The sequence below is a fragment of the Vipera ursinii genome, assembly GCF_947247035.1.
Source record: "Vipera ursinii genome assembly, chromosome: 5".
Taxonomy (NCBI): domain Eukaryota; kingdom Metazoa; phylum Chordata; class Lepidosauria; order Squamata; family Viperidae; genus Vipera; species Vipera ursinii.
The window spans coordinates 84,436,456-84,463,859 of record NC_139518.1 but is presented as its reverse complement, the minus strand read 5'-3'; the positions used below and the strand labels follow the sequence as shown (position 1 = coordinate 84,463,859).

At 41.8% G+C, this 27,404-nt stretch overlaps 1 protein-coding gene across 2 annotated transcripts; it reads right to left on the bottom strand.

Moving 5' to 3' along the window:
- Positions 1 to 10,321: 10,321 nt before the first annotated feature.
- On the bottom strand, positions 10,322 to 26,572 carry DNAJC12 (DnaJ heat shock protein family (Hsp40) member C12; the record flags this gene model as incomplete). Of its 2 annotated transcripts, none has more annotated exons than XM_083364652.1 (5): positions 26,387 to 26,572; positions 22,903 to 22,981; positions 12,395 to 12,534; positions 10,551 to 10,758; positions 10,322 to 10,407 (listed from the first exon to the last, which is right to left on the bottom strand). In XM_083364652.1, the coding sequence occupies exons 1-5, from the start codon at positions 26,462 to 26,464 to the stop codon at positions 10,322 to 10,324; spliced, it is 591 nt and encodes a 196-aa protein (XP_083220778.1). In that variant the 5' UTR covers positions 26,465 to 26,572. The 2 variants fall into 2 exon arrangements, with proteins under 2 accessions (XP_083220778.1, XP_083220777.1); XM_083364651.1 differs by having other exon boundaries at positions 10,560 to 10,758.
- Positions 26,573 to 27,404: the final 832 nt, after the last annotated feature.

Genomic DNA, 27,404 nt, shown 5'->3' with positions numbered 1-27,404 from the left:
CCACAGCTGGCCCTGTTCAAGGACGCCCGACGCAGGAGGCAGTCGAGCAGGAACAAACAAAGAAAGGCTGTGGGACTCCTCGGGAGGAGGCACAGGGAGACCACGCCCTGAGCTCTCAATAAAAGGAGGGGCTGGTTGCTGAAAGCAACTCTTCCGCTTGAGGAGTCAAGCTCTAGTGTTTTTGTTAATTGAGTAATAAATCTTGGCAGATGCCTTTTAGCCTTGGACGCTCTCCAGTCTCTTCTTTCTGAATAGGGGTTTGCCTTACTACAAGGCCAGAAGAGGGCTGGTTCAGAACAACGCCTACTGCTTCAGTGACTCCATCTAGCCACCTCATTCTCTGTTGTCCCCTTCTATTGCCCTCAATCTTTCCCAGCATTAGGCTCTTCTCCAGTGAGTCATTCCTTCTCATTAGGTGGCCAAAGTATTTGAGTTTCAACTTCAGGATCTGGCATTCTAAAGAGCAGTCAGGGTTGATCTCCTCTAGGACTGACCGGTTTGATCGCCTTGCAGTCCAAGGGACTCACAGGAGTCTTCTCCAACACCATAATTCAAAGGCCTCAATTCTTTGGCGCTTAGCCTTTCTTATGGTCCAACTTTCACAGCCATACGTTGCACCTGGAAAGACCATAGCCTTGACTATAAGCACTTTTGTTGACAGGGTGATGTCTCTGCTTTTTAGTGTGCTATCTAGATTTGCCATGGCTTTCCTCCCCAGGAGCAAGCGTCTTTTAATTTCTTGGCTGCAGTCCCCATCTGCGGTGATCTTGGAGCCCAGGAAAATAAAATCTGTCACTACCTCCATTTCTTCCCCAATGGATGGCTGGATGAATGGCTGGATGAATAAATGGAATGAATGAACTGGCTGTTAAAGTGACATCCACGGTCTGCAAGCATAGATGGAAAGCCTGATGTGGATTCTCTTCAAGCTTGGATCGGGAGTATGGCGTCTTCCCACCTCCCGGAAGACACGGTCGCAGTCCCAGCACAGTTCGGGGTGGATCAAGGAATGGATTTCGGCCTATTGAGGCTCAGGGGTCTTCAAACTTGGCCCTTTTATGAGTTGTGGACTTCAACTCCCAGAATTCCTCAGTCAGCGTCCCTGGGTGAGGAATTCTGGGAGTTGAAGTCCACAAGTCATAAAAGAGCCAAGTTTGAAGACCCCTGGTATATTACTTCATCCAGCTTATTGCTGAAATTAAAATAGCCCTGATATGCTACAAAGTAGATTGCGTTCCTAAGAAAAAGTAAACATTGCTCCCAGAAGTTTTTGATCATTTGAAGTGCAATTGCCTTCATCTGCATTGCTCTGGGCAGTGCCCTGTCCTGTGACACACATCAAGGATAGGAATCATTAATACTTGGTTAGGTACATGTACAAGACACTTCTTTTATTCAAGTGATCCTTAAATTTAAACCAATTGCTCCCTATTGACAGCATTAAGAAATTGCATAACATTGGTGACATGGGTTCACTAAATGCTTACGTGCAGGACAGCCCTATTTGTAAAAATTGAACAATATTTAATGGCGCCATGGTTTAATTAAAAAGCCTTCCACATCATCAAAGCATGTGCCATTAATTTTAATGTTCCAAAACTGACATTTATTAAAACAAGTACAACAGGTCATTACATCTTAATAAAAAACACAACCTTTCATAGTTTTTCTGTATTCAGTTCTTCATTTTGGAATTTTTACCAGCATTTAATATTTATGCAAGGAAATAACACCCCATTTTTTAAATTGTATGTTCAAAGTTTAAACTATATACCGTAAATTCATTTTATGTGGAGTTTTGGGGGGAACATAATCCTTGCATAAAACAAAGGAATCCTCTACATGAAGATGAAAAATAGGGTGATATTGTAGGAATAATGCAATTAAATATGCCATGCAATTGCTATAAAGACATGGCATGTTGTACAGGTTTTACGGACTATCCAGTTTATTTCTAGGGTTCGGTAAAGGGACTGGCTTAATATGTTGAAGGCCATTTTGAACCCTTGGTAACCAAAGGAGCTATTGCAAGTATGGAAGTAAATGAGAAACAAGAAGCATAACTAGAACAATCACACAACACAATGGTAAATGGGTGAGGTAAATAAAGTATAAATTGTTGTTGTAAATTTAAAATAAGTATATAAAAAGGTAAATAAAGTAAATAAATAAATAGGTGAGGGGCAGACTGTTTCCAGACTTTGGATGCAAATCAACTACTCTAACACAAATCACAAAATAGTATTTTTTCATATAAAATAAATTCATGGAACAAAATGATGCAAAGTATTAAATTTGCATAAAGCAAATTTATATAAAAGCAGGGAAATCTCTATATATGTGTGCTCATGAATCTCTTTTTCTATGGGTCTTTATGGGACAGTCATAGAATGGAGGCACAAAGTTTGGTTTCCACACTGTTTCACTCCTGCAGATATTGGGAAATCAACAGTGATTTCATTGTTCCTTAAAAGGTAAAGGTAAAGGTTCCCCTGTACATGTGTGCTAGTTGTTTCTGACTCTCGGGGCCGGTGCTCATCTCCGTTTCAAAAGCCGAAGAGCCAGCGCTTGTCCGAGGACGTCTCCGTGGTCATGTGGCCGGCATGACTAGACGCCAAAGGCGCACGGAACGTTGTTACCTTCCCACCATACTGGTCCCTATTTTTCTACTTGCATTTTTAAGTGCTTTCAAACTGCTAGGTTGGCAGAAGCTGGGACGAGTAACAGGAGCTCACTCTGTTATGCGGCACTCGGGATTCAACCCACCAAACTGCCGACCTTCTGATCGACAAGCTCAGCGTCCTAACCCACTGAGCCACTGCGTCCCTTATTTGTTCCTTACTCACTCCCTAATGCTCCTGTTTTGAACAGATGCACCCTTTCAAATTTATTTATTTATTTATTCATCCTATTTCTATACCAGCCATCTCACCTGAGTGCCTTTTGCATCAGAATGTTATATTACCACAGGGACAATAGAATTCCAAACTATTAAAACATGGCCATTTTGAGAAAAGCTCAGCACTAGGTTTCTCCCTATTTTTTTTTTCACTTTTGCCATTAAGAGTAGAAAAATAAATGCTATATTTTTTTCCTAAAAGCATGCTTTGTATTGTTGAATGAAAAATCTTCATCAGGGTTCAAGTCCAAGCCGGGAATAAACAAAATGGCAACTGCTTTAGAAAGAAAGTTTATTGAAGAGGAGAGCCAGACAGAAATATGGCTCTGGAAGAAAAGAGGCAGAGCACATGTAGGGAGTGGGTTTTTATACCCTCCGAGGCTCTTGAGGTTGTTTCCTGTTCCTGCTTGAGGCTTTGTACTTCCTGTCATGTACTTTGACCTGAGTCTGAATGTGCCCCTTTGGCATCTGTGGGTTAATCCTATTATGTCCTGTCTTAGAGTTTGGGTGGGGTATGTAGCTTTTAAGGATCTTGTCTTCCTAAGCTTCTAGCTGGAGGCCTCCAACCTTCCTGAATGGATTATTACATCTGCATTTCTACAGAGCTGGTTTCTGCTTGGGGGAGGGAGACTGGAGTTGCATTGCTTCTCTGTAAATAGATGCTAGCCTTCTACAATGGGGGATAGACTAATGTGTCGACACAGTGTTGTAGTGGTGGTTTTTAACATTTGCAAATATCAGATAGTCCTCACTTAATGGCCAGTCACTTAGCAACCATTTGAAGTTAAAATGGACCCCCCAAAGGTACTTACAACGCATTTCTGGTGTTCCAACGGCAATAGCCCCTCATAGTCACATGATCACTTTATGGGCATTCGGCCACCAGCTCACTTTTACAGCCAGTCTAATATTCCATGATGTGATTTGTGATGTTTTGCTAGCTTCCTGCAACCCCCCTCCCCATAGGAATGTATTGACTCACTTTATGACCATGGTGTTTATTTAATGACCACTGCAAAAAATAATGAAATTGGGTGGGTCATGTGGGTGCCTCAACTTATGACCTTCATAACTTATGAAAGAAATTCCATTGTATGTAGAACAGATGGCTGAATCAGTTCATGGTTCCTTCCAGATCTACATTTCGCTGGAGATCTGGGTCACTTCTGAGCAACTGGCTTGTTTGTACCTGATGGCCTAAGGCAGTGTTTCTCAACCTTAGCAACTTTAAAATGAATAGACTTCAACTCCTGGAATGGAAGGACTGGGGAATTCTGGAGATTAGTCCACTCAAGTTAAAATTGTTAAGGCTGAAAAGCACTGGCCTAAGGATACAAACACAAATACGCTCTTGGAGCATTGCGCAGCAATCTTGTTTTGCAGCAAAGGAACAATTCAACTCCGTTTACAGAGGCAGGAGAAAAAGAAGTCATGACAAGGCATGTTGCTTTTTATCATCAGGCCTTCTCTTTCCTGGACCACTACATTTTTGGAGTTTGGTTGAAATACGCACTAGTGTTGCAAGAAAAATCAGGTCTGGTTCCAAGCCAGGAGAAAGAGGCTGAAATAAAATGGAGGCAGGCTGTAGGAAAGAAAGTCTCTGTTTATTTAGTAGCCAGAAACTTCAGTGACATCAGCATGTTTCTGGGGGTGGCTGACAAAATGGGGTTGAGGGTGGAGGTTTTTTATACATTCTTTGGGGCTTTGTGATTGAGATGCCTCTTCCTGTGTAAGAATATGTCCTTTAATAAATGGCAGTTCCCAGATTCCTATGGGGTCATGTAGGACAGGGCTTTTCAACCAGTGGTACATTGGCACCTGGCAGGTGGTACGCGACCATCCTAGAAAAGTGGTAGGGGGGAGGGGAATGAGCTGAACTGGTGGCAGCACCACACAAGCCTGAGCGAGAGATGGCTGGAGCTTCAGGGCTGTCAGGGCTCAGCGGAAGCGCCAGGATCAGCGCTTCTTTGGGTCTGTCAGGGCTCAGCGGAAGTGTCAGGATCAGCGCCAGGCTCCAGCTGGAGCTCAGCGCTGATCCTGGCACTTCTGCTGAGCCCAGAAGAAGCGCCAATCAGCTGGAATGTTGCAGCATCTCCAGGGTCTTGTGATTTACATTCAGATGCTTGGCAACTGATTCATATTTGTGATGGTCACAGTGTCCCAGGGTCATGTGAAGTGACAAAAACCTTCTGCAACCACCCAGCAGACGGTGGGGATAAAAACCAAACACCCCACCCCACCCCCGCTGCCAATCCTCAACAGAAATGCTCACAACAATGAAAACCTCGGACAGGAGAAAGAGCGTCGCCAGGTGAGCAGACAGGCGTCTTGCTCGGCTGTGGCTTGGGGGGCTTTTTTTCAGTGCCACTGTAACTTCAAACAATCACTAAGCAAACTGTTGTAAGTTGAGGACTACCTGTACTTCATCACTTTTTTTCCTCTTTTTTGGGTCAAGTTTTTGACACCTTGCTAGGCGACTGGTGGTACTCGGATGTTGCCATATCCTAAAAGTGGTACAATGGGTGAAAAGGTTGAAAAGCCCTGATGTAGGAGTCATGGCTGGCTCTTCAGGCAATAGGGGAAATTCAGGTCCTAGGTGTTTTTTTTGTCTGAGCTAATCTTGTCAGTTTGGGCTCCTTGCCTATTGTGTTGCTTATTTAGTGTTTCTGGCTGTTCTTTGTTTATGAATAGGGTGGCCCAGCTTTCTGAATGGATGCAAAATATCCATTTCTAAAGACTAGCCTCTTCAAGCTTCTGCTTGAGGCTGTTTCCTACAGCAGGAAGACTGAGGCTGCTTTCTGCCTTTGTTAAGATTTTTCTCCTCTTCTCTATCTTCCCTCCTTTAATGTCCTGTAGAATATTTTTATTCAGGACAGGGCGGGGCTGCCCACATTAGTCTTTAATTCCACATATCAGCCTGTTTTTGTCTTTCTACAAGCAGCTTGCCTTGCCCAGGAATAAGACCTTTTTAATCCAGCACTTGGAGAATGACAAATATATAGGCAACTGCTAAGGTAGCTGAAAGTGAAGGAAATTGAAGAACACAAAGTGTCCACCCAAACATTAGCAGCCCTTCCCCCCCCCCCCCATTGATGTGCAGCTCAGCAGCGTGTCTGATAGCAATAGATCAAGCAGCTGCCAAGAAACTAATAATGCCAGCTGATGAATATCATAGGATCTGAATCTGAAAATATAAAATGCCTGCTATCATAAAGACAGATTTTATCACTTGCTTCGCAATGACGCCAGTTTATTACATTGCTTTCACTGGCAAGCACATCAGATCAAACTGTCCTGCCGCTCATTTCTTATGAATTTAGCCAAGGATGGAGACTGCCAGAGGAAATTAAAAAACAACAACCAATAATGTTATTCATCAACTTGGCCAATGCAGATCCTATTGTCCTGTGTCTGGGAGTAAAAGACAGCAATACTGTTTAGCCATAAGAGCAAGGTAAGCATTTTGAACGACAGCTTGATTGCCCTGCAAGAAATATTTCCACTTAGGACAGATGGATTATAGTTGGAATACCATACTGGGTTGCCAAAATCTGGAAGGCTGCAAATCCTTGAGAGTTTTGCAGCCCAGATATGGCTTCGGGTCATTTTTAATTTGGAAAGTGGAATTACAATCCCTTCTTCAACTTAAATCAATTGCAGATTCACTTGGAGAAAGAACCGATCAGAAAATGGCTTTCCATAATTCCAATGACATGGTCCAATAACTGATTGGTTGGGTCCAGATCCCTGGGAATTGCTAGGAAGTGACCTATGAAGCAGATCATTTGCACCCCTGAAGATACTGGCAAAATGTCAGGATGCAAGATAATTAGACTATGGCCTAATAGCCTGGAAAATGATTACCATTGAATATAATCTCTTTGTTACTCCTATAGTAACATCCATAGAATTGCAAACAGATTCAAAACCTGTTAAAGATCAGAGCATGGAATGGAATAATTAATACCTGGAAACATAAGGTTTTGCATTGTATCAGATCAGAGAACTGCACTGTGTTGCCATGGCTTCTAAAAGATAGATACAAATGCATTTTCTGATCCACTATTATCTGATCTTTTGAAAGAGGGTCATCCATTAAATCTGGGACTGCAGGGCTCTCTGACGGTTTTATAGGGCCTAACAATGATGATACAGTATATAGCTGCTCTTTACAAGACCCCATGTGTATGTGGGGCTGGTGAACAAAACTGCAGAATTAGGAACATCATCCACAGGAATTGGATGAGAGAATCTTGATTTGCCATAACTCAAAGCAAATTATCCTCATCAAGAGCATTGGGAGATGGTGGCAGTCCATCTTGACTTTTTCGACTGACCTCCTGCTTCTAGGTGCTCCGAATTTTGGACAGCTTTGAAGTTTTTTACATTGCAAAATAGATTGCCAGGCCTACAAGAATTGTCTTCCATGGGTTTCTTACTTCAATTGGTGTTATGTGTGAACTCTAAATGTTTTGGCACTGGGCTATTCATTGGACCTATTCTTGATGAATGCTTGTCCACTGAATGGGATTTTCATCTATTGCGATCAGAGTTGTGTTGGCTAAGACAGAGGTTCCCCAACCCTTTGGGCACCAGGGACCGGTTCCATGGAGAGAAGTTTTTCCGTGGACCGGAAGGTATGCGGTTTTGTGTCTTGCCTGCACCCCATGGATGGGGTTTTGCTTTTTTGAATGACCCAGTTGCTGGCATGCCATGGACCGGTACTGGTCCATGGACCGGGGGTTAGGGACTCCTGGGCTAAGAGGTAGGAAAGGTAGAGTTCTCCCTCTTCCCCCCAAAAAATCAAGATGACAGTAGAGATACAGAGCTTTCTCTTTTCTACTATCTACTGATAATTTTTTAGATCAGATCTGAAATAGAAATAGAGTCACAGGCTAGAAGGGCTTCTAGTCCGACTCCCCACCCAAGGCAGGAAACCTTATTCCATCCCCGACAAATGATGTCCAATCTTTTCTTGAAAACCTCCAGTGATGGAGCACCCACAACTCCAGGAGGCAGTAGCTCTAGAGTAGGGTTTTGGTAACAACGCTAGTTATGAAATTCTTGTAAGAAGCTCTTTATCAGTGTTTCTTCCAAAATTCTCAACTATATTGAAGATGCTTTTGTTTCATCCACCAATTATTTTTCTTTGACTACAAGAATGCCTTCATGGACAATGGCTGGGATATTTTATGAACATGTATGTTTCTTGGAAGCAATACAGAAATCAACAGTCATTGTCTTTTTCCAATTTGTTTTTATAATGTTCCAAGTCAAGGTACTTGATTTCCCATTCAAATATTAACCATATGCAAGCCAGCTTAGTTTCTAAGATGGGCGAGGTACATGCTCCCACCTGCCAGACAGAATATAAGTAAGGATCTTATTTTGATCAATGATACTGAAAAATACAGGCAGGCCTAAAGACAAAAGATGAAGCAAGCTCCCAGTTCTTATTCAGCTGCAAATTATAGAAGTGTATTCATTAGATCATAGTTCCCTATTTAAATAGAGGTCTGTCCCATTTGAGAACTTGTAGAACAAGCACCACTCACAGGACTGACACAGCCCTACAGTGATGTGTTCAGTGGTTGCCAATGATTGAGTCACATAGCTGATCCAATCTCCACAGCAAGCAGTGATATTCTTTTCCCCCTCTTAAAAGAGGATTTTCTATTACTCTTTCCAAACCTTGACAAAAACCATTTCACAAAAAAAAGGTAGCTTCTTCTTTCCTCATGTCATGATTCTAAACTGATAAGATATTCACTTTGCTGTCTGAATAATTTCAACAACCAGTTTATTGGAGGCCGAACAATATACAACATGAACATCCATGGAAGAATAAAGACAAGAACAAAGTACATTCAAGTGAAACATATGTAAACTTCACCCCAAATCAGAGTTGATTCTGTACAAGATTAGTAATTCTTCACTTTCTGAAATGGGATATGCTTTTGTTTATATATTATTTATTTAGTGACATCCAATTACATAATATTTATAAAGTATCATTTTTTAAAAAAAAAAAAGGCAAGTCACATCCATGAATTAGTTCCTAAATGTTGGCAGTGAGGGAACCAAGAGACAGAAGAAAAGAAAATGTAACATGACACAAAAATGTGTTCAACAGCAAAGCTTTCAGCATAATTCTCTTTTTATTAAAATCACCATGAGGTGCAGAAGATCCAGACATGTTAGCCTCTTTGTCCATTTTCATTTCATTCCGTTCGTTTCCATTTTCAGAAGTTGTGAGTGCTCCATCACTGGAAGCTTTTAAGAAGAAACCGGACAGCCATTTGTCTGAAGAGACTCTTGCTTGAGCAGGGGGTGGATTAGAAGACCTCTAAGGTCCCTTCCAAACTTTATTGTTCTGTAGACTGTATTCCATGTGGCAAAGCCCTGATTAGCACTGGAGAACCTCAAGCTTATCGATACTTTTATGTATAGTAAAAAATACATGTAACTCTAACGTGGTATGTATTTTGACCCTGAATATTAAGAATAGCAAGATAAGTATGCAGTTTTGCTGAGTTAGAAGGATGTAAAGAGTTAGATGAAATGTTTCTTAGAAAAAGTGGACTTTGAAGAATGATATGGAGATAGAATTACCTATATAATTTGGAAGGTTTCCCAAACAACAGGATAAAGCAAGAAAAAAAGAAGGCATTTATAAGTCCAGCAGGCTTTTAGGAGATGGGAATGACAGAGCTGAGGAGCTAAAATCTGTGAATTCATTTCCATAGGATATGGAAACATAGCTGGAAATATGTTAGAAATACAGAATGTTAAGGTGACTGCAGATAATTTTCTTAATGGTTCTACATTTATAGGAAAGAGATTTCGTTAAGGATACAGTTTTGGAAACAAGATTAAATGCACCAACATATTATCCATGCAAGGAATGTATCTAGTTCAGAAACTATAATGTTTTACATTATAATTTATATAAGAATAATATTACAAAATTTAAAACACTATATATAACTGCACAAGATATACCTATTTCTGAAGCTGCACAAATTTCAAAAATAGTTCCGAAATTGGTGCTTCAAACATTGCATGAATGCAGCACCTCTCTGCTAATCATTACAGCAGCCTGCTTTTTTTTTTCTAGGCATCCAAGTTTGAAAAATGCTTTAAGGTTCCAAATCCAAATGCAAGTTTTAAAACAACCACATCTTTTCTCTAGTTCACCTGAACAAAGATGGGACAGCTGCATGGTTTCCTTGCATACATTGCATGCGTTCTGAAGCATGTTCTGAAGGACCTCTTTTGAAACCTTTTCAAAGTAGGCACATCTCTAACATATAGTATATATACATACAAGCAGCCGCTCTTTAATAAACACATACAAAATATTGAAACAGTGAAAAACACATTCAACATGTTTCATCCTTCATACATATTTGATGTTCTGCTTCATATTTCATAATTTCTAAATTTCCGCAGAAGTTCAGAAGGAGTGTCACCCGACCAACGGAAACGCAGGTGCCAGCAATTTGGATCTGAAAATCACGTAATGAAAAGAAAATGAATGATTTATAAGACTAGAAAAAGTGTGATGGTTAAGGGGATATGTGCATACAATTACATTTTGCAAGGGCTTTGTGATGGTGGTGGTGTCTTACATTGAAGAACATGCTATAACCATATTTACCTGGTGAATCTGGGCTCTTGGGTGACATTGGTTTCCCATCAAAGATTTGAAAATCCTCCATTTCCTTTCTATCTTGGAATAAATCATCCCTGTTGATTTCTGTCTTCAGCGAACAATGATCAGCCATCTTATCATTATGATTTGAATCAGGAGCATCCAACATTGGCTCTTTTTTATCTCTGACAGCCCAATGCATTGACTAGAACAAGAAAATATATATATATATTGGTTGCCAAAATAAGGATCTAGCAACAAAACAAGCAGTGAATGAGCAGAAAAGTTTCAGGATCATATTGTGGATTAACGTAATGATATTATATGTATTTATATTTCTGCCAGCACCTTAAATTTTAGTTATTCTTTTATAGCACTGTAAGTAGATTTGACAACTGACACAAAGGAATGGCTTTAATTTTAGTGTTAAATGTAAATGCTGTTGGTCAATGACTAAAACAGATGATTAGGATGATTTATTTATTTTTTATTTTAATTCCATTTATATCCCGCCCTTCTCCGAAGACTCAGGGCGGCTTACAAGCTTAGCAGTATTGGTAATTTCCAGTGGTACTTTGAGGAATGAATGTTGTGTATCTGTGTGTATCTCTGTGTGTGTTTGCAGATAAAGAATTATAAATACATGCTCAAGGGAACTGTTAATAATGTATTTTATTTACTTGACCAAATCAACTGATAGTGGTAGAGATAGTGGCTTGGCTCAAACAGAGCTTAGTTAAGGACAAGTTATTCTTAGTTTTCAAATTGAGGGAAGGAGTATTTTTACTATCACAGGTCAGTTTTGCCTCATAGGTTTGTCACAACGTCAACAACCCCTTTTGCACACAGAATTGTTCCTCTGTTGGGAAAGAAGAGTCATACAGTCGTGGTGGAGTCTATGCCTTCACACAAGCAGAAGGCCCCATCCATCTGGCCTCACAGGAAGTCTTAAAAGGACACCACACAGATCCTGAAGAGTTTCTGCCAATCAGCCTATACCAGGGGTAGGCAACCTCGGCTCTTTTATGACTCATGGACTTCAACTCCCAGAATTCCTGAGTCAGCATTGCTGACTCAGGAATTCTGGGAGTTGAAGTCCATGAGTCTTAAAAGAGCCGAGGTTGCCTACCCCTGGCCTACACTAAGGATAACCAGATTCTGATCTTTTCAATTACAGTTCCCGTAAGGCTCAGACATCATGATCAACAGATTATTGAGGCTGTAGTACAAAATACCTTGATAAAATATTGATAGATATTCTCTTGATAGAAGACAATATCTCCAGCTCTGGATTGAACTGTGGGGTCCTTGCTGCTCCCTGACCTGGTTATTTTCCTGCAGATGTTTCACTAGCAAACTAGGTAACATCATCAGGGCATCTAAGTGGTGCGAACGGGCTGAATCCCATCTTTGACTATAACTCCTCATATTGGAAATTCATCTTGACCCAAAGGCCTCCAGAAAAAGACAGGTCTAGATCACCTTTTTAAAGATCTGCTGGATCAGGGCCAACCGTATGTCAGAGAGGAGTTCTATCAGGTGGGGACCACCACCGAGAAAGCATGACAGAGAATGCTCTCCTTGTTGGGGCATAGGAGACAGGCAGATACACTTGGAAGCAAGTGGTTCCACAAATAAACTGATTCTATGCCAGGCAAGATATTAGAAGTGGTAATCAGCTTCTTGAGTTGTACCAAGAAAACTAGGAGGACCCAGTGCAGTTCGCAGATTAGCACAAGACGAACCCATAACTCTGCCACCCAGGAGATAGCTGTCCCTCCCACAAATGGGTATAACAGTTCATTTCTCTGAGACACGTGGCTGCACAAGACAAAACTAACCGTTTTCATTGAGTTGCTCAGGGCTTCCCACTGCTGGAATGGGATAGCAATTTTGCTCCTTCGCCAGTAGTCATAACGGGCCCGGCTGTCTTCATTAGAAAGAATCTCTTTGGCACGCTGCAACTTCTGAAAATTCTCCACTATAAAACAGAAACGGAAGGACATTTTATGGATGAAAGCATTCATAGATTTTTTCTAGCATATACCATATTTTCCGGTGTATAAGACGACTTTTTAACCCATGAACATCTTCTCAAAAGTTGGGGGGTCGTCTTATACGCCTGGTCATCTTATACGCCGGAAAAAAAACATAAATCAGTCGAGCGTCCCCATTCTTGCAAAGCCGAGCCAACCCGCGCAACCGAGCTATCTCCGGCGTGGCTCCGGGACATGGCTGGGCGGGAGCATCGGGCGGCTCTCCCCACGAGAAGGTGGCGCTGCCCGTTGGCTCTTGGCCCGAGGGGAGGGCCTTGCGCCCGCCGGACTCACCTGTCACCAGCACCGCTCTCCCCCCCGCGGGGATGCGCTTCCGCCGGGCGGTGCTGGCCGAGACGAGCCAGCAGGCAGCCGCCGTGAACGTGGCGCTGAGGGGCAGCGGCAGGACGGCCTGGCCAGAGCCTGCAGGACGGCCAGCAGCCCCACACGTAGCAGCAGCCGCCGGCTCAGCAACAGGTCCGAGTGCAGGAGCCGCACCGCCAGACTGCCCAGGAAAAGCAGCCACACCGAGAGGCTGCACGCCCAGTCCAGCTCCATGAGGGGCAGGGCGGGAAGCCGGCCGGGAAGAGGGACCGAGAGCCCGGGCCGAGCACGCCTCGGCCGACAGTGAGAGGCGGCGGGTGGAGCTGCCCCGCCCTGCGCCCAATGGGAGAAGTTCAAGGCCTGGGGGGGAAGCAGGAGGGGCGCCGGCCATAGCGGGGTTGCGGCTGCCCTCTGGCACTGCCTGCCACCTGGGAAACGCTGCGCCTCGGGGGCCGGCAGAAGCGCGGGAGCAGCGGGAGGGCCGGCGGGGCCAGTCAGGCCTTCGCCTCCTCTGCGACGGACAGGGAGGGCAGGGCGGCCCTCCGCTCTCGCCTTTGCAGGTCTTGTATGCGCAGGTGCAATTGGCAAAAGTTGCCCCCTCGCCGCCCCCCACAACGCCTAGGAGCCCTCAGGTGAAACGGCCCCTTTTGCGCGTCCCCCGCGCCCTCCCCTGAGAAGAGCCTCCTGGGCTGAGAGGCGTCCTCCCGGCCAGAGCTCGAAGGCAAGAGCCCCCCCAGCAGCCCCTCTTCCCCGCAGGGGCCCGAGAGCCGCCTTCCGTGGGGTGGAGCTGGACCCCAGGCACTGGTGGGGTGGTTGCACCGCCCCCCCCGCAGGACGCCTCCCCTGCATCCCCCCTGGGGAGGGAGCGCCCGCCCACCGCCAGGCCATTCCAAGTTCCAGGAACTTCCGGGGACTTCTGGCGGGCCTGGCACCCCTCTCGCCCACAGACCACGCAGCAGCCCTCGCCAGCCGGCCTCGGCATGGCCGCCCCAAGCCCGCCTCTCCAGCGCGTCTTCCGAGCCCACCTGGCTGACTGCCTCCTGGGCGGAGCTTGGCTCCAGACGCGCGGCTGCTCCGTCTGCAAATGTGCTCTCAAATGGGTGGGTGGAAGGAAAAGCCCCTTTGGGCTTCAAAAGGGAGGCTTTGCACCATCTGCATCAGACGGGGCTGAATCGGGCTTGTGTCGGACACTTGGCAACTGGCATGTAAGTATTTTCCGACGTATAAGACGAAAAACCTTGAAAATCTTCTTAAAAGTCGAGGGTCGTCTTATACGCCGGGTCGTCTTATACGCCGGAAAATACGGTAGTTAGATTATTATTATTTTTGTAGGAACTTGATCCAGGGGTGTCCAACCTTGGTGACTTTAAGACTTGTGGACTTCAGCTCCCAGAATTCCCCAGCCAGCATGGGAATTCTGGGAACTGAAGCCCACAAGTCTTCAGAGTTGCCAAGGTTAGACACCTCTGGTCTGATCAATGGCATACTACTTTTGACTTATTCCATTATGCACACAATAACAAAATGCCTTAGGCATGAAACCAGCAGGGTATCTTTGGGCCAGTCACTTTCTCTGAGAGATTAGATGCAGCCTCTGATAATGCCCTTAATTGAGCAATCTGTTCACATCATTGCCAACAGGTTTTCTCTGGAAAGTCAGTAAACAGATCAGGGTAACAACTGTTCTTTGTTTGGTGATCCCTCATAATTAACATACGGAGGTTCAGTCTTTGAATTGAAGATAATATACTATCAGCATTAGTGGCAGATGCCAACAGTCATTTCCTCCAGGAAGTCTATGCAAGTATACACAATTTTATTTAAGTTATTTTTAGCAAATAGATGTTTTTATTATGACTCAAACCCAAATCCGCCCCCCATTTGACAACAGGTCCCTGGTGGATCAAAACCAAGGTATGCCCAAGACAGAAAGCAAGGTGCCGGTCCTCTTTCTATTGCTTTAAACACAAGGCAGTAAAGGTAAAGGCAAAGGTTCCCCCGCACATGTGTGCTAGTCATTTCCAACTCTAGGGGCCGGTGCTCATCTCCGTTTCAAAGCTGAAGAGCCAGCGCTTGTCCAAGGACGTCTCCGTGGTCATGTGGCCAGCATGACTAGACGCCAAAGGCGCACGGAACGCTGTTACTTTCCCACCGTAGTGGTCCCTATTTTTCTACTTGCATTTTTACGTGCTTTAGAACTGCTAGGTTGGCAGAAGCTGGGACGAGTAACAGGCGCTCACTCTGTTACGCGGCACTCGGGATTCAACCCGCCAAACTGCCGACCATCTGATTGACAAGCTCAGCGTCCTAACCCACTGAGCCACCGTGTCCCTCTGAGCAGTGGTGGTATTCAAATATGTGAACAACCGGTTCTCTGTGTGGATGCCGCTTCCGGAAGTCCATTCTGCGCCTGGGCAACAACAAATTAGCTACCAGTTCCGCCGAAGTGGTGCACACTGGCTGCGTCTGAGCCTGCAGCAAAACTTTCTGTATGTTTATGATGAAATAAAACTCACTACAAAGTTATCATAGCCTTAGTGCCAGGCCTAAGAGGACTCTTTGGAAAATAGTTTGCCACAAGATGTTGCAAGATTCTTGCCCAGGTAAGATCCACTCATGACGATTTTCCACCTGGGGCGAAGAAGAAAACAAAACCTCTCACATGTCAGGCTGCATTAACAGAGGGATAGATTCAAGATCACTTGAAGTGTTAATACCACTTTACAATGCCTTGGTAAGACCACACTTGGAATACTGCATCCAGTTTTGGTCACCATGATGTAAAAAAGATGTTGAGATTCTGGTAAGAGTGCAGAGAAGAGAAACAAAGATGATTAGGGGGCTGGAGACTTGAAAAAAATATATAAGGAACGGTTGCTGAAATTGGGAATGTTTAGTCTAATGAAGAGAAGGACAAGGGGTGACATGATAGCAGTTTGCCACAAAGAAGAGGGAGTCAACCTGTTCTCCAAAGCACCTGAAGGCAGACAAGAAGCAATGGATGGAAACTAACCAAAGAGAGAAGCAACCTAGAACTAAGGAGAAACTTCCTGACAGTTAGAACAATTAACCAGTGGAACAACCTGCCTCCAGAAGTGGTGAATGCTCCAACACTGGAGGTTTTTAAGAAGAGACTGGACAGCCAATTGCCTGAAATGATAGAGGGTCTCCTGCCTGAGCAGGGGATTGGATTAGAAGACCTCCAAGGTCCCTTCCAACTTTATTATTACTATTATTATTGATCATCGCACAGTCAGCCAGATATTCAGACTGGATTTGGCATTTTTGTCTTACCAAGGACCTGGGATAGGCAGATGTGGGTGTTTGATGGTATTATAGATATCGTCGTAAGATGGAAGCAGTTCCTAGTAAGGCCGCCTTTTGCAATTGACTAATGGCGAATTTGTCAGTGCCAATGGTGTTCAAGTGCTGCTCCAGTTGTTTTGGGATTGCACCCAAGGCGCCTATTACTATTGGTACTACCCTTGCTTTCCTTTGCCACAGTCTTTCTATTTCTATTTGTAGGTGTTTGTATTTTGTTATCTTATCCAGTTCTTTCTCGTCTATTCTGCTGTCTCCAGGCACTGCCATGTCCACTATCCAGACTTTGTTGTCTTTCTGATTGACAATTGTTAAGTCCAGGGTGTTGTGTTGCAAGTGCTTGTCTGTTTGAATTCTGAAGTCCCAGAGCAATTTAATTTTATCATTTTCTATGACTTTCTCTATTTTATGATCCCACCAGTTATTGCTTACAGGCAAATGATATTTCTTGCAGATCTTCCAATGCACCATTGTTGCTACTTTTTCATGCCGCTGCTTGTAAGTCTGTGCAATCTTTTGCAGCAGCTTACCAGGTGGTCCACTGTTTCTTCAGCTTCTTTGCATAGGCAGCAAAGTCTTTTGCTGTCTTCTCAATTTTGACTTTGTATGCATTTGTCCTTAAGGCATTGGTCTTGTGCAGCCAGAATTAGTCTCTTGGTCTCTTTCTGCAACTTTCCTGCTCTTAGCCATTGCCAGGTCTTGTTATTATCTGCTTTCCCAGCTATTTTTTTTAATGTACTGGCCATGTAATGCTTTGTCTTCCCATGCCTCTATTCTGTTCTTCATTTGGTCTTTCTTGTAGGCCACTTTGGTCTCTCCAGTTGTCAGTAAGCCTTCCTGATATACTAATTTCAGTGCATCTTCATCATTGTCCTTCAGATATTCTTCCAAAGTCATTTTTATTTCTTCAACCATCTGATGTACTTGCAGCATTCCACGTCCACCTATTTGCCTTGGTAGATAAAGTCTTTCAATATCACTGCATGGATGAAAGGCATAATTCATTGTCATTATTTTTCTGGTCTTCCTATCCATTGCTTTTAGTTCTGCTTGAGTCCAGTTCACTATTCCAGCTGTGTATCTAATGACTGGAATTGCCCAGGTGTTGATTGCCTTCACGGTATTTCCTCCATTGAGTTTGGACTTTAAAATCTTCTTCACTCTCTAGATGTATTCACCTCTAATCTTTTTCTTGACTTCAGTGTGCTTGATGTTGTCAGCTTTAAGGATACCCAAGTATTTGTAGTAATCTTCCTCATCCAGACTCAATGTTATTTTTGTGGGGCATCTTTATTCCTTCAGTTTTCACTATTTTTCCTTGTTTGAGAGTCAGTGTGGCACATTTGTCCAAGCCAAACTCCATTGCAATAGCTTGGCTACATATACGGACAGTGTTCAGCAGTGATTCTATTTCAGATGTTTTTCCAAACAGCTTCAGATCATCCATGTAAAGGAGGTGGGATAGTCTGGCAGATGTTTTTGATGTTTGATAGCCATGTCCTGAGTTATTCAGTATTGTTGACAGAGGAAACAGTGCAATAATAAATAGTAGTGTTGATAATGAATCTCCTTGAAATATTCCTCTCTTGATATTAACCTCTCCCAGTCTTTCACCATTGACTTGCAACTGTGTCTTCCATTGTGCCATCAATCTTTGCACAATTTTTCTGATGTTTCTACTGACTCCTGTTATTTCTAGGCACTTGATTATCCAGTCATGTGGCAGAGAGTCAAATGCCTTTTTGTAGTTAATCCATGTCACATTCGGGTTGGTCTTCCTTTTCTTGCAGTTTTCCAAGATCATTTTTTCTATTAGGAGTTGTTCTTTTGTTCCTCTGATATTGGGACGGTTTCCTTTCTGTTCGGATGGAAAGAGATTGTTTTCAACCAGATGCTGTTGTACTACATCAGCTACCATGCCAGTTAGCAATTTGAAAGTTGTTGGTAAGCAGGTAATTGGCCTGTAGTTGCCTGGTGTTGCCCCTTTGGCTGGATTTTTCATTATTAGGTAGGTTTTCCCAGTTGTTAGCCACTTTTCAATTTCTCCTCCTTGTAGTATATTGTTGAACTGCTTGGCAACGAGTGGGTATATAACAGTTAGATGTTTCAACCAAAACCCTTGCAGTTCATCGTCACCTGGTGCTGACCAATTTTTGATCTTCCTTGCTCTTTTTTTCTACCATTTTTGTTGTTATTACTAGTTCTTTCATTTCAACTTTTGTTTTATTTGCATCCACCTCTTTTAACCAAGCTGCATCCTTGTTGTGTTTCTTTGGGTTATCCCATATCTGTTTCCAGAACTGCACTGTTTCTTCTTTGTCAGGTACTGACTGATTCATTGCAGTTTCTCCATTGATGGATTGATAGAAATGCTTCTGATTGGATTGAAATTGGAGGTTCTGCCTATAATTTGCAATTCGAGCTTCATATCTATTGATTTTTCTGGCTATAGCTGTTATTTGCTGCTTTATTATTTCCAGTGCTTGCTTGATCTTCTTTGTTCCTACAGTAAGTGGTATTTCTTGATTAGGTATTCTTTGGTCTTCTTGTTCTTCAGTTTCTTTTCATTCATCTGTTCTAGCTTGCTTGCATGTGATCTTAACTTGCTGATCTTATTTTCTAGTCTAACCTTCCATTTTTGTGGTGCACTGTTTGTTTGTTTTTCTTCTTTGTTGATTTTGCATCCCAGGTATTCAGTTATAACTGCAGCTGTGCTGTACATTAGTTGGTTTGTTTCTTGCAGTGAATTGGTGCTTATACTTGATATTGCAGTATTTGCATCTTTTAATGTTTGTGCTAGCTGTTTCTTTGGAACAAGCTTCAATGCAGGCAGCCTTATTCTGTTGTTTTTGTGCTGTTTTAGATGCTCAGTTATTTTTTGTTTCAGTTCTTTTATTTCTTTAATTAGGGGGCTTTGTTCTTCCTGAGGAAGAGGTGCCTGGTTTCCAAATGAGAACAGTTGTATATCTCTGCTGGATTCCTTCACTGCCAACTCCCCCCTGGCTTGCCTCTGCATTCTGAATTACTTCTGGCAAGGCCTTGATTTCTTTGCCCTGGGTAAACCTTTGCAGTTCGTCCAATTCTGTTTCTGTGAATACTTTATTTTGTATTATAAATCGGTGTTGATCTGCTAGTCTCTGTTCCGTTATTTCTGATTCTGGATGTTGTTCTTTCCAGAACTAGTGCATTCTTTTTAGATATCCTCTTCTTGTTGGACTTGATCTGTAATAACAGATCATTATGTCTTTGTTTTCAATCACTGTGTATCTGCAACAGGTAAACACCTTTTCTTCCAGTAGTTCTGCAGCTGCTGGCCCTGGTTGCTCAGCCAACAGTCCTGAGTCCTGTAACCCACTTTTCACCAGATATCCAGGAACTCCCAACTTATTAACCCAGGCGACATCCGAGTCGGTATGGCATTCTGAAATTTACATCTCACCATATTTTTTTATGGGAGAGACACTCTGTCTGTCTCCTCTGATGAGACCTGTCCAGTATGGTTGAACCTCTGGCATAGCTCTCATCTTTCTCAGAGTACACAAGCCCCACAACTACATCAACGTAGTGCCTCACTGGGATGATGATGATGATGAGGAGGAGGAGGAGGAGGAGGATATCTAAACAATTGAGTGGAAGTTGATTGTTTCTGCCCCATTTTACCAATCTGCTGGTTTGCATTATGGTGGTGAGTTCTATTTTCTCTCTACTAGAGGATTTAAATCTTCCTTGTCCTCCTGGTAACAGAAATAGTATCTCTACAGATTATGAAAATATGTGTTTTAGCTATGAGTCACCTTTCTGTTCCGTGGCACCGACAATGATCCTTGATTTATGCAGGTTGACTAAAATGGATATTTGTTTGGAAATAGGTGAAATTCAAATGCTAACAAGGGCTGACAGATACAAACATTGGAGAGATGGCTTTTCCGATTCAACTGCTTCTTATCATTTCCCCGTCTCAAAGCTCTTCTGCAGGAAGTAATGCAGACAAAAGGAAAGGGGTTTCTTTTTAGTGATGCAAATTTTGTGACGCGCACAGGAATCATAAATTATTTGATGGAGCTTTTTTGAGGAAGCACGCACACTATTCACTTTAATTAATACGCAGTATTTTCCCTAGCTCTTATCTATCCACACATCCACGGTCCAGTTGCCTTTTGAAGAAGAAAAAAACCACCTTTGAGAGACAGTCTTGTGAATCTGATTGATTTGTGTTAATGGAGAAACAATTATTATTTTTAAAAAAAGAAGAATAGCTTTAAAAGAAATTCATTGAGATTAATGGGCAGGATAGGCTCTTTATTGTGTTGCCAGTAGATCTCTTGGGGCTCAAGATGTGTGAGTCACTTGGGATCAAATTGACAGCAGGCATGTGCTTCAGTGGTTTTTCACTGCTGAAAATAGCCCCCTTCCCAAGCTTTTATATTAATAAACAAGCAGAAAGAGGAAGCCCTTTGCACATATCACCAATTAGGTGCTAGGTGAACCCAACACAATCACCCCAGTGTCTCTCAAGTGCTCTCCAGCCAGCCTTGAGTCAGTTGAAAACTATACTAACAGGAAATGTGCTTTCTCTGTTGCTGATCTTGCTTCTGTAGCCCCCTAATTTCCCTCCAATGAAATTTATGCTTCTGGCTGGTTCTGTTGTTGGACAAAGGTGCTTATATACTTAAAGAGGGCTTAGGCCCCTCACATTGGCAGCCTAAGGATTAGATGAAAGCAACATCATGAAAACTAAGCTGGATTTGTGCTGTGGTTAAGTGCAAGCAGGGAAGGGCCCTTTAGCCTAATATTGGTAGCCCAGCATTAATCCAGATCCAAGCAGAGTCATAACTCTAGTCATCTTGATTAGATATTCATCCAGAGCCTCAAGGAAGGGGATCAACAAGGAAACTCCTCCTCTCCTTTGAATCATTCCCAGCTTTACATGAAAATATATAGAAAAATAAAGATGATTCTACCACAATTTATCATATAAACAATAGCCATAGTGCAAGCAGCACTCACACACATCTGAGGTTCAGCTTTGATTTTTTTGTTACATATGTTGCTTGAAGGATAAATATATACTGATGCAATGAGTTAAAAAGTCTTTTCCTGTTTCTCCAAATTGCTACTTTGCTAACTTTGATTTGGAATAAGGTATCTGCATATGTGCTTTTACCCCCAACGAGAACTTATGCATTTATAATTTATTGAATTTCTGTTCTGTTCTGAGTCCTTATTTAAAGGAAGCATGCACACTATTCATTTTAATTAATATGCAGTATTTTCCCTAGCTCTTATTTATCCAAGCCAATTTAAAGAGTTAAAATGCAAATTATAAACAAGATATTAAAATCAAGGCTTTAAAGTTAACAAAAGAGTCATATTTGCTATTTTCCTAAACTGTGGGAGAGCGGGAACCAAATGCGTGGAGTGGAGTGGAGTGAAGTTTTCCCAGACCTGGGAGAAGACCATCTTCCACATATCGGGAAGCTGAGCTTATGTGTAGAAGGGCTTCTTCAGAGGGATCTTTCCTGCTATAGAAGAGGAGGATGGAAATGGTCTTGGAGAAAATATACAGCAACCACTGGTAAAACATGACTGTAGTCTTGGAAAATGGGAATATGCAAGAAAGTAACTCAGGATTTCCCTGCCTGGATTCTCTTTATTAGAAGGAGTTGGGGGAGGGGGGAGAGAGAGAAGAAACACCATAGGTCTTTCAAGAATCCTTTATACCCCCATAACAACGGAATACCTTGGGGAGCACCTGCGGCCGGCGTCAACTTCCCTCCGCCCAGTACGCTCCCACAGAGAGGGCCTCCTCAGGGTGCCACCGGTCAAAGAATGCCGACTGGTGGCCCCCAGGGGGAGAGCGTTCTCTGTGGGTGCACCGGATTTATGGAACCATCTTCCGGTCGAGCTCCGGATGGCACCCGATCTCCGCTCCTTCTGGCGCGATCTTAAAACCTACCTCTTTGAACAAGCTGGCCTGGCCTGATGGGACGGGGTGGGATTTTATAAATGGACTTCAATTTTTAATCTGTATTAATTTATTATGGGCATTGTTTAATTACTTTTTAATATTTTTTAATTTTTGTATCTTGTTTTTATGTATTGCCTTGTTCACCGCCCCGAGTCCTTCGGGAGAAGGGCGGTATACAAATTAAATTAATAAATAAATAAATAAATAATAAACAACAGAAGTGCAGTTGTCCTTGTGGTATCTGTTTCCTGACCTGGTGTGCCTCAAAACTTTGACATCCTATTTATTTAAATAAAGAGCAAGGTTCCAAAAACAGATAAGCAATTTTTGTAACTCCCAATTAAATATATATTATCAAAAAAAAAAAACTCGGCTAGAGAACCAAGCATCTCTAGTCCCTTTCCAGATTCACTGCTGTATAAATGCTGAAGCAATACATTGGAAAGGCATCACATAAAATAAATAGACTAGGTCACAGCCTAGCAGGATCTAAGATTTGAACACTTGCAATTAAACAGCTGATTAACCAGATGGCTAACTTTATTTTAGACAGGATACCCAAATCTTCACGATGAGAGAACTACACATTTGAAGGTCACTCCCATTTTCTGGTTCACTGGGTGCTACTGAGAATGCTTTGCCCAAGAGCATCCACATCCGCCTCATGGTGGTTTACAGAAAGAAAGTGAGAAAGACATACCAGCCTGAGGGTTTCCAGGATGCTTGTCCGGATGGCATTCAAGAGCTCTAACTTTAAACTCTGTTACGATTTGTTCAACCTATGCAAAAACAGCAAAAACCATTCATGAAAGTTGAGTCCAACTTCTTTTTAATGTTTTTCTTTTTCTGAGCATCTTTTAGAACTGCTCACATCCTCGCTGCATGCAAGGGAAGGAGAGAAAGCAAGATATTAGCATATCAGTATATGTGTGAAGTTATGGACTTCTATGACCACAGAAATTTACCTATTTAAGTTTAGGAAATTATTTACAGGTAGTCCTCAACTTACAACCAATCATTTAATGGCTGTTTATAATTACGGCACTGGAAAAAGTAACTTAGGATCGGTCCTCATACTTATGATGGTCACAACATCCCCACAGTCTCATGATCAACTTGGGCGTCCTCTTGGATTCACGGCTCAATTTTGAAGACCATATAGGAGCCGTGACCAGGGGGGCTTTTGCCCAGATTCGTCTGGTGCGCCAGTTGCGGCCCTATCTGGACCGAGATGCCCTACACACAGTCACCCATGCGCTTGTGACCTCCCGGCTAGACTACTGCAACGCTCTCTACATGGGGCTGCCCTTGAGGACCACTCGGAGGCTTCAACTGGTGCAGAATGCAGCCGCGCGAGTTGTTATGGGAGTTTCCCGATACTCCCGTGTAACACCTCTTCTCCGTGAGCTGCATTGGCTTCCGGTTGCCCTCCGGGTGAGATTCAAGGTGCTGGTAATGACCTATAAAGCTCTGAATGGCTTGGGTCCGGATTATCTAAGGGAACACCTGCTGCCGGCATCAACTTCCCATCGTCCTGTGAGCTCCCACAGGGAGGGCCTTCTCAGGGTGCCGACGGTTAAGGAGTGCCAGCGGGTGATCCCCAGGGGGAGGGCATTCTCTGTGGGCACGCCTGCCCTTTGGAATGATTTACCGGTGGAACTTCGGACCGCCCCCGATCTGCGTACATTTCGCCGGGATCTGAAAACTTGGTTTTTTGATCTATCAGGCCTGGACTGAAGGGGTTTTAGCTTTTAATATTGTTTTAATTGTTGGGCTTATGTAATTTAATCTATTTTAATTTATACTATTTTTATATCATATTTTATGTTGCCCTGTAAACCGCCCTGAGTCCTTCGGGAATAGGGCGGTATAAAAATTTAATTAAAATAAAATAAAATAAATAAATAAATGATCAAAATTCAAGTTATTACCGTTTTGCAACCTTCCCAGCCAGCTTCCAACAACCAAACTCATGACTGTGTGATTCATTTAACAACTGAAATGATTTGCTTAACAACCATGGCAAAAAAGTTATAAAACTGGGCAGAACTAACCTATCAATCACCTGGCTTAGCAACAGAGATGCTGGTCCCAGTTGTATATCTTTATCTATTCCTATGCAAAGTTCACATATTCAGCAATGCAGCATTCCCCAGTGTAGTTCTCTTCAGATGTATGGAATTTGCAAGTCTCAAAACCTCCACTCCCAACAGATTAGAGAGCATTAAGTTGAGGAGGACTAATATAATTGTCTCTATGCTAAAAACTGGAGCTAAAATCCTCATTACCTAGTAAAATAAGGAACTCAGTTTAGAGTTGACACACTCTTCATTTTAACTCAAAGGTTTGAGTGAAGATCAGAATTCCCAATAAAAAATGTGCTGCCTAAAATAGGATATGCAGTAGCAGATCACCACTTAAATGTACGGTAATATTAAAAATGTGGATCCATAGGTTACGTCTTACAATCTCTTTCATTATACTGTATTTTATTAGTTTTAATATAAATGATAAATTGCCATATTGAAAATAACAAAAGTACACTGTATTGTTCTGTTTTCAGAAAATTTTCACATTTTCTCATCTTGCAAAACCTGATGATACTCTTGTGTAAATTAATTAAAATCAAATCTTTGATTAGCATCTGGGGTCTTATATACTCGTATTTGTGGAAAGTAAGGTAGTTCAAGTAGTTTCAGTTTAACATTCTTCCTGGCCAAATCAACTATTATTTATATTAAAAATATAAAAATAAATGAATTTAGCAAACATTTGAAATACCTTTCTAGACTTACAAGAAACAAATGGATACCTCCTCAATTGTTGACTTGCTAACAATTAAAATAATCAGCTGAAAAGCCAATAAAAGAGGCAATTTTTGGCTACCCCATTATCGGAGCTGGAAATCTAGAAACCTTAATTCAAAACCCACAGTTGAGATCACACATTTTTGACAGTCAAAATCTCTCATAATACCTGGTTGCTGTTTAAGTCAACTGAAAAATATTTTTACTAGAATCACTAAAATTACATTCTTCTTAACCACTTCCATCAGCAATATTTACTAAAGCTTTTCAATGTTTACAAGATCATAAAATGAATAGTGGGCAAAGTACAAGCAGCACAACATTTTAAAACATAAAACATTACTACGTACTACTCCACTCCAAAAATCACATATTTTCACTACAAGGGATTATTACACATTTGTTCAAGTAAACAGGTATTTCCATCTATACAGCAAGTGGCATCTTTTAAAAAAGGGTCATTGCTCAGTAGTAGAACAGCTGATAAAACATTTTAGGTTCAATTTTTGGCATCAGCAATCTGAAATTCAGTCTGGGTAGTCACTGAGAGGAGCAATGGTAGGAGGACTTGATATAAAGGAGTGCTCTAGAGCAGCGTTTCCCAACCTTAGGAACTTGAAGATGCGTGGACTTCAACTCTCAGAATTCCCCAGCCAGCTACGCTGGCTGGGGAATTCTGGGAGTTGAAGTCCACACATCTTCAAGTTCCTAAGGTTGGGAAATGCTGCTCTAGAGTTGCATCATAAAAGGGAACATTTAAAAAAAAACATGTTTCAGCCCCTGATCATTACTATTTCTTTGGAAAAACCACCGCCAACAAATTTTACAACTGCTGTCAAATTTTGTGACCATCAGCCTTCAGCAGAGCAGAGCCCTATTAGCTCACAACTGAAGAGTGTCGATCACATATAATCAACTGTGAACATTTAGTAATGTACAAGATTTTAGACATTCTTAAAATATTCCACAATTCATCTCCTATGAAAGATTCACAATAGCAGATAATTACTGTGTTGCCCCCTTACGCAGCGTAAATCTTATTAAGCATCGTAGCAATTATTTTCTAAACATCCCTTTAAGATCTTGTGTTGTGTTATGAATAGCTTTCTAGAAGTCCCCAAGTTTTCTTTGAAGACTACTTCATTATTTACAAGATACAATGCTTCTGCTAATATAAATAAACGCAGAATTCAAGAGAAAGTTTTCCAGCAGTATTAAAAAAAAGATGGATAAAGAAAAAGACTAAACAGATTACTATAATAGATACAGGTTTGAGAACATTATAGAAAAGCAAAACACTCGTCTTACACACACAGTTCCAATTCAACCAATTGACAAAGATGGAAAGAAAATATATAAATTTAAAAGTTCTCTTACGGTAGATAATTCATCACATCCCAGCAAGCTATAATAATCTTCCATATCCTCCAGCCTGCAGCTGAATATTGCATCCATTTTTTTTACACTCTCTGCTTTCTCACTACTAAGAAACAGGGAGCCTAAACAACCAAGGTTTATTTAAAATATTTACACGAGAATCCACAGTTGTAACAGTGATGCTAAAGCTCAACTACTGTTGGCTTTATACACAGAACAAATGTCACGGGAGACTCTGAAGTTACACCCCTTGAATAAGCCTGCTTTTATTGGAGAAAACAAAGGACAAACCACAGCTGCAAAGCTTCATGGGAGAGGTAGTTTTCCATGTCATGTTAAAAGTAATCCAGCTGTGATTTTCATTTCCAAGATCTTTCAGTTAATTGGGGTGGGGATCTTCGAAGTTGGTTTTATGTATATATGAATGATTATATATTTTATGTGGCATATTTGTATTTGGAATAAAGTATTCTCTTCAATGATGCATTGTAACTAAAGTAATATTTATTGTATATTTATACAATAAATATACAAGGCATTTATTATTAGGAAGATACTGTAAGAAATTTTCATGATTTATTTAATTATCTTGATTTTCTTCACTAATTCTAGCTTCACACTCATTGCAAAAGCTTCTGTAATATTTCTTATTTTCCAGGTAGGAACTCTCAACTTTGACATGTTTATGACTGTGCTATTAAATTGAATACACAAGAATTGTTCCAAGAGGTAATGACTTGGTTCCTATAGAGCACCAAAGCAGAAGTTTGTGAACTGTAACCTATAATTTAAGACTCTGCTTGTGGTATGTACCAACCAGTGGTGATTTATTCAATAAACTACAAATAAAGAAACCATAACTCAGTGTGAACCCCATTACTTGTTTCCCATTTATATAACCTTTATAATAAATTCACCTAAAGTAAAAATGAGAACCTTGAGGCAGTCCAATTTAATCACTGTTAAGTTGATGAGTAAATGGAATTAACTCATTGTCTAGGAGTTAAATGGGTACAAA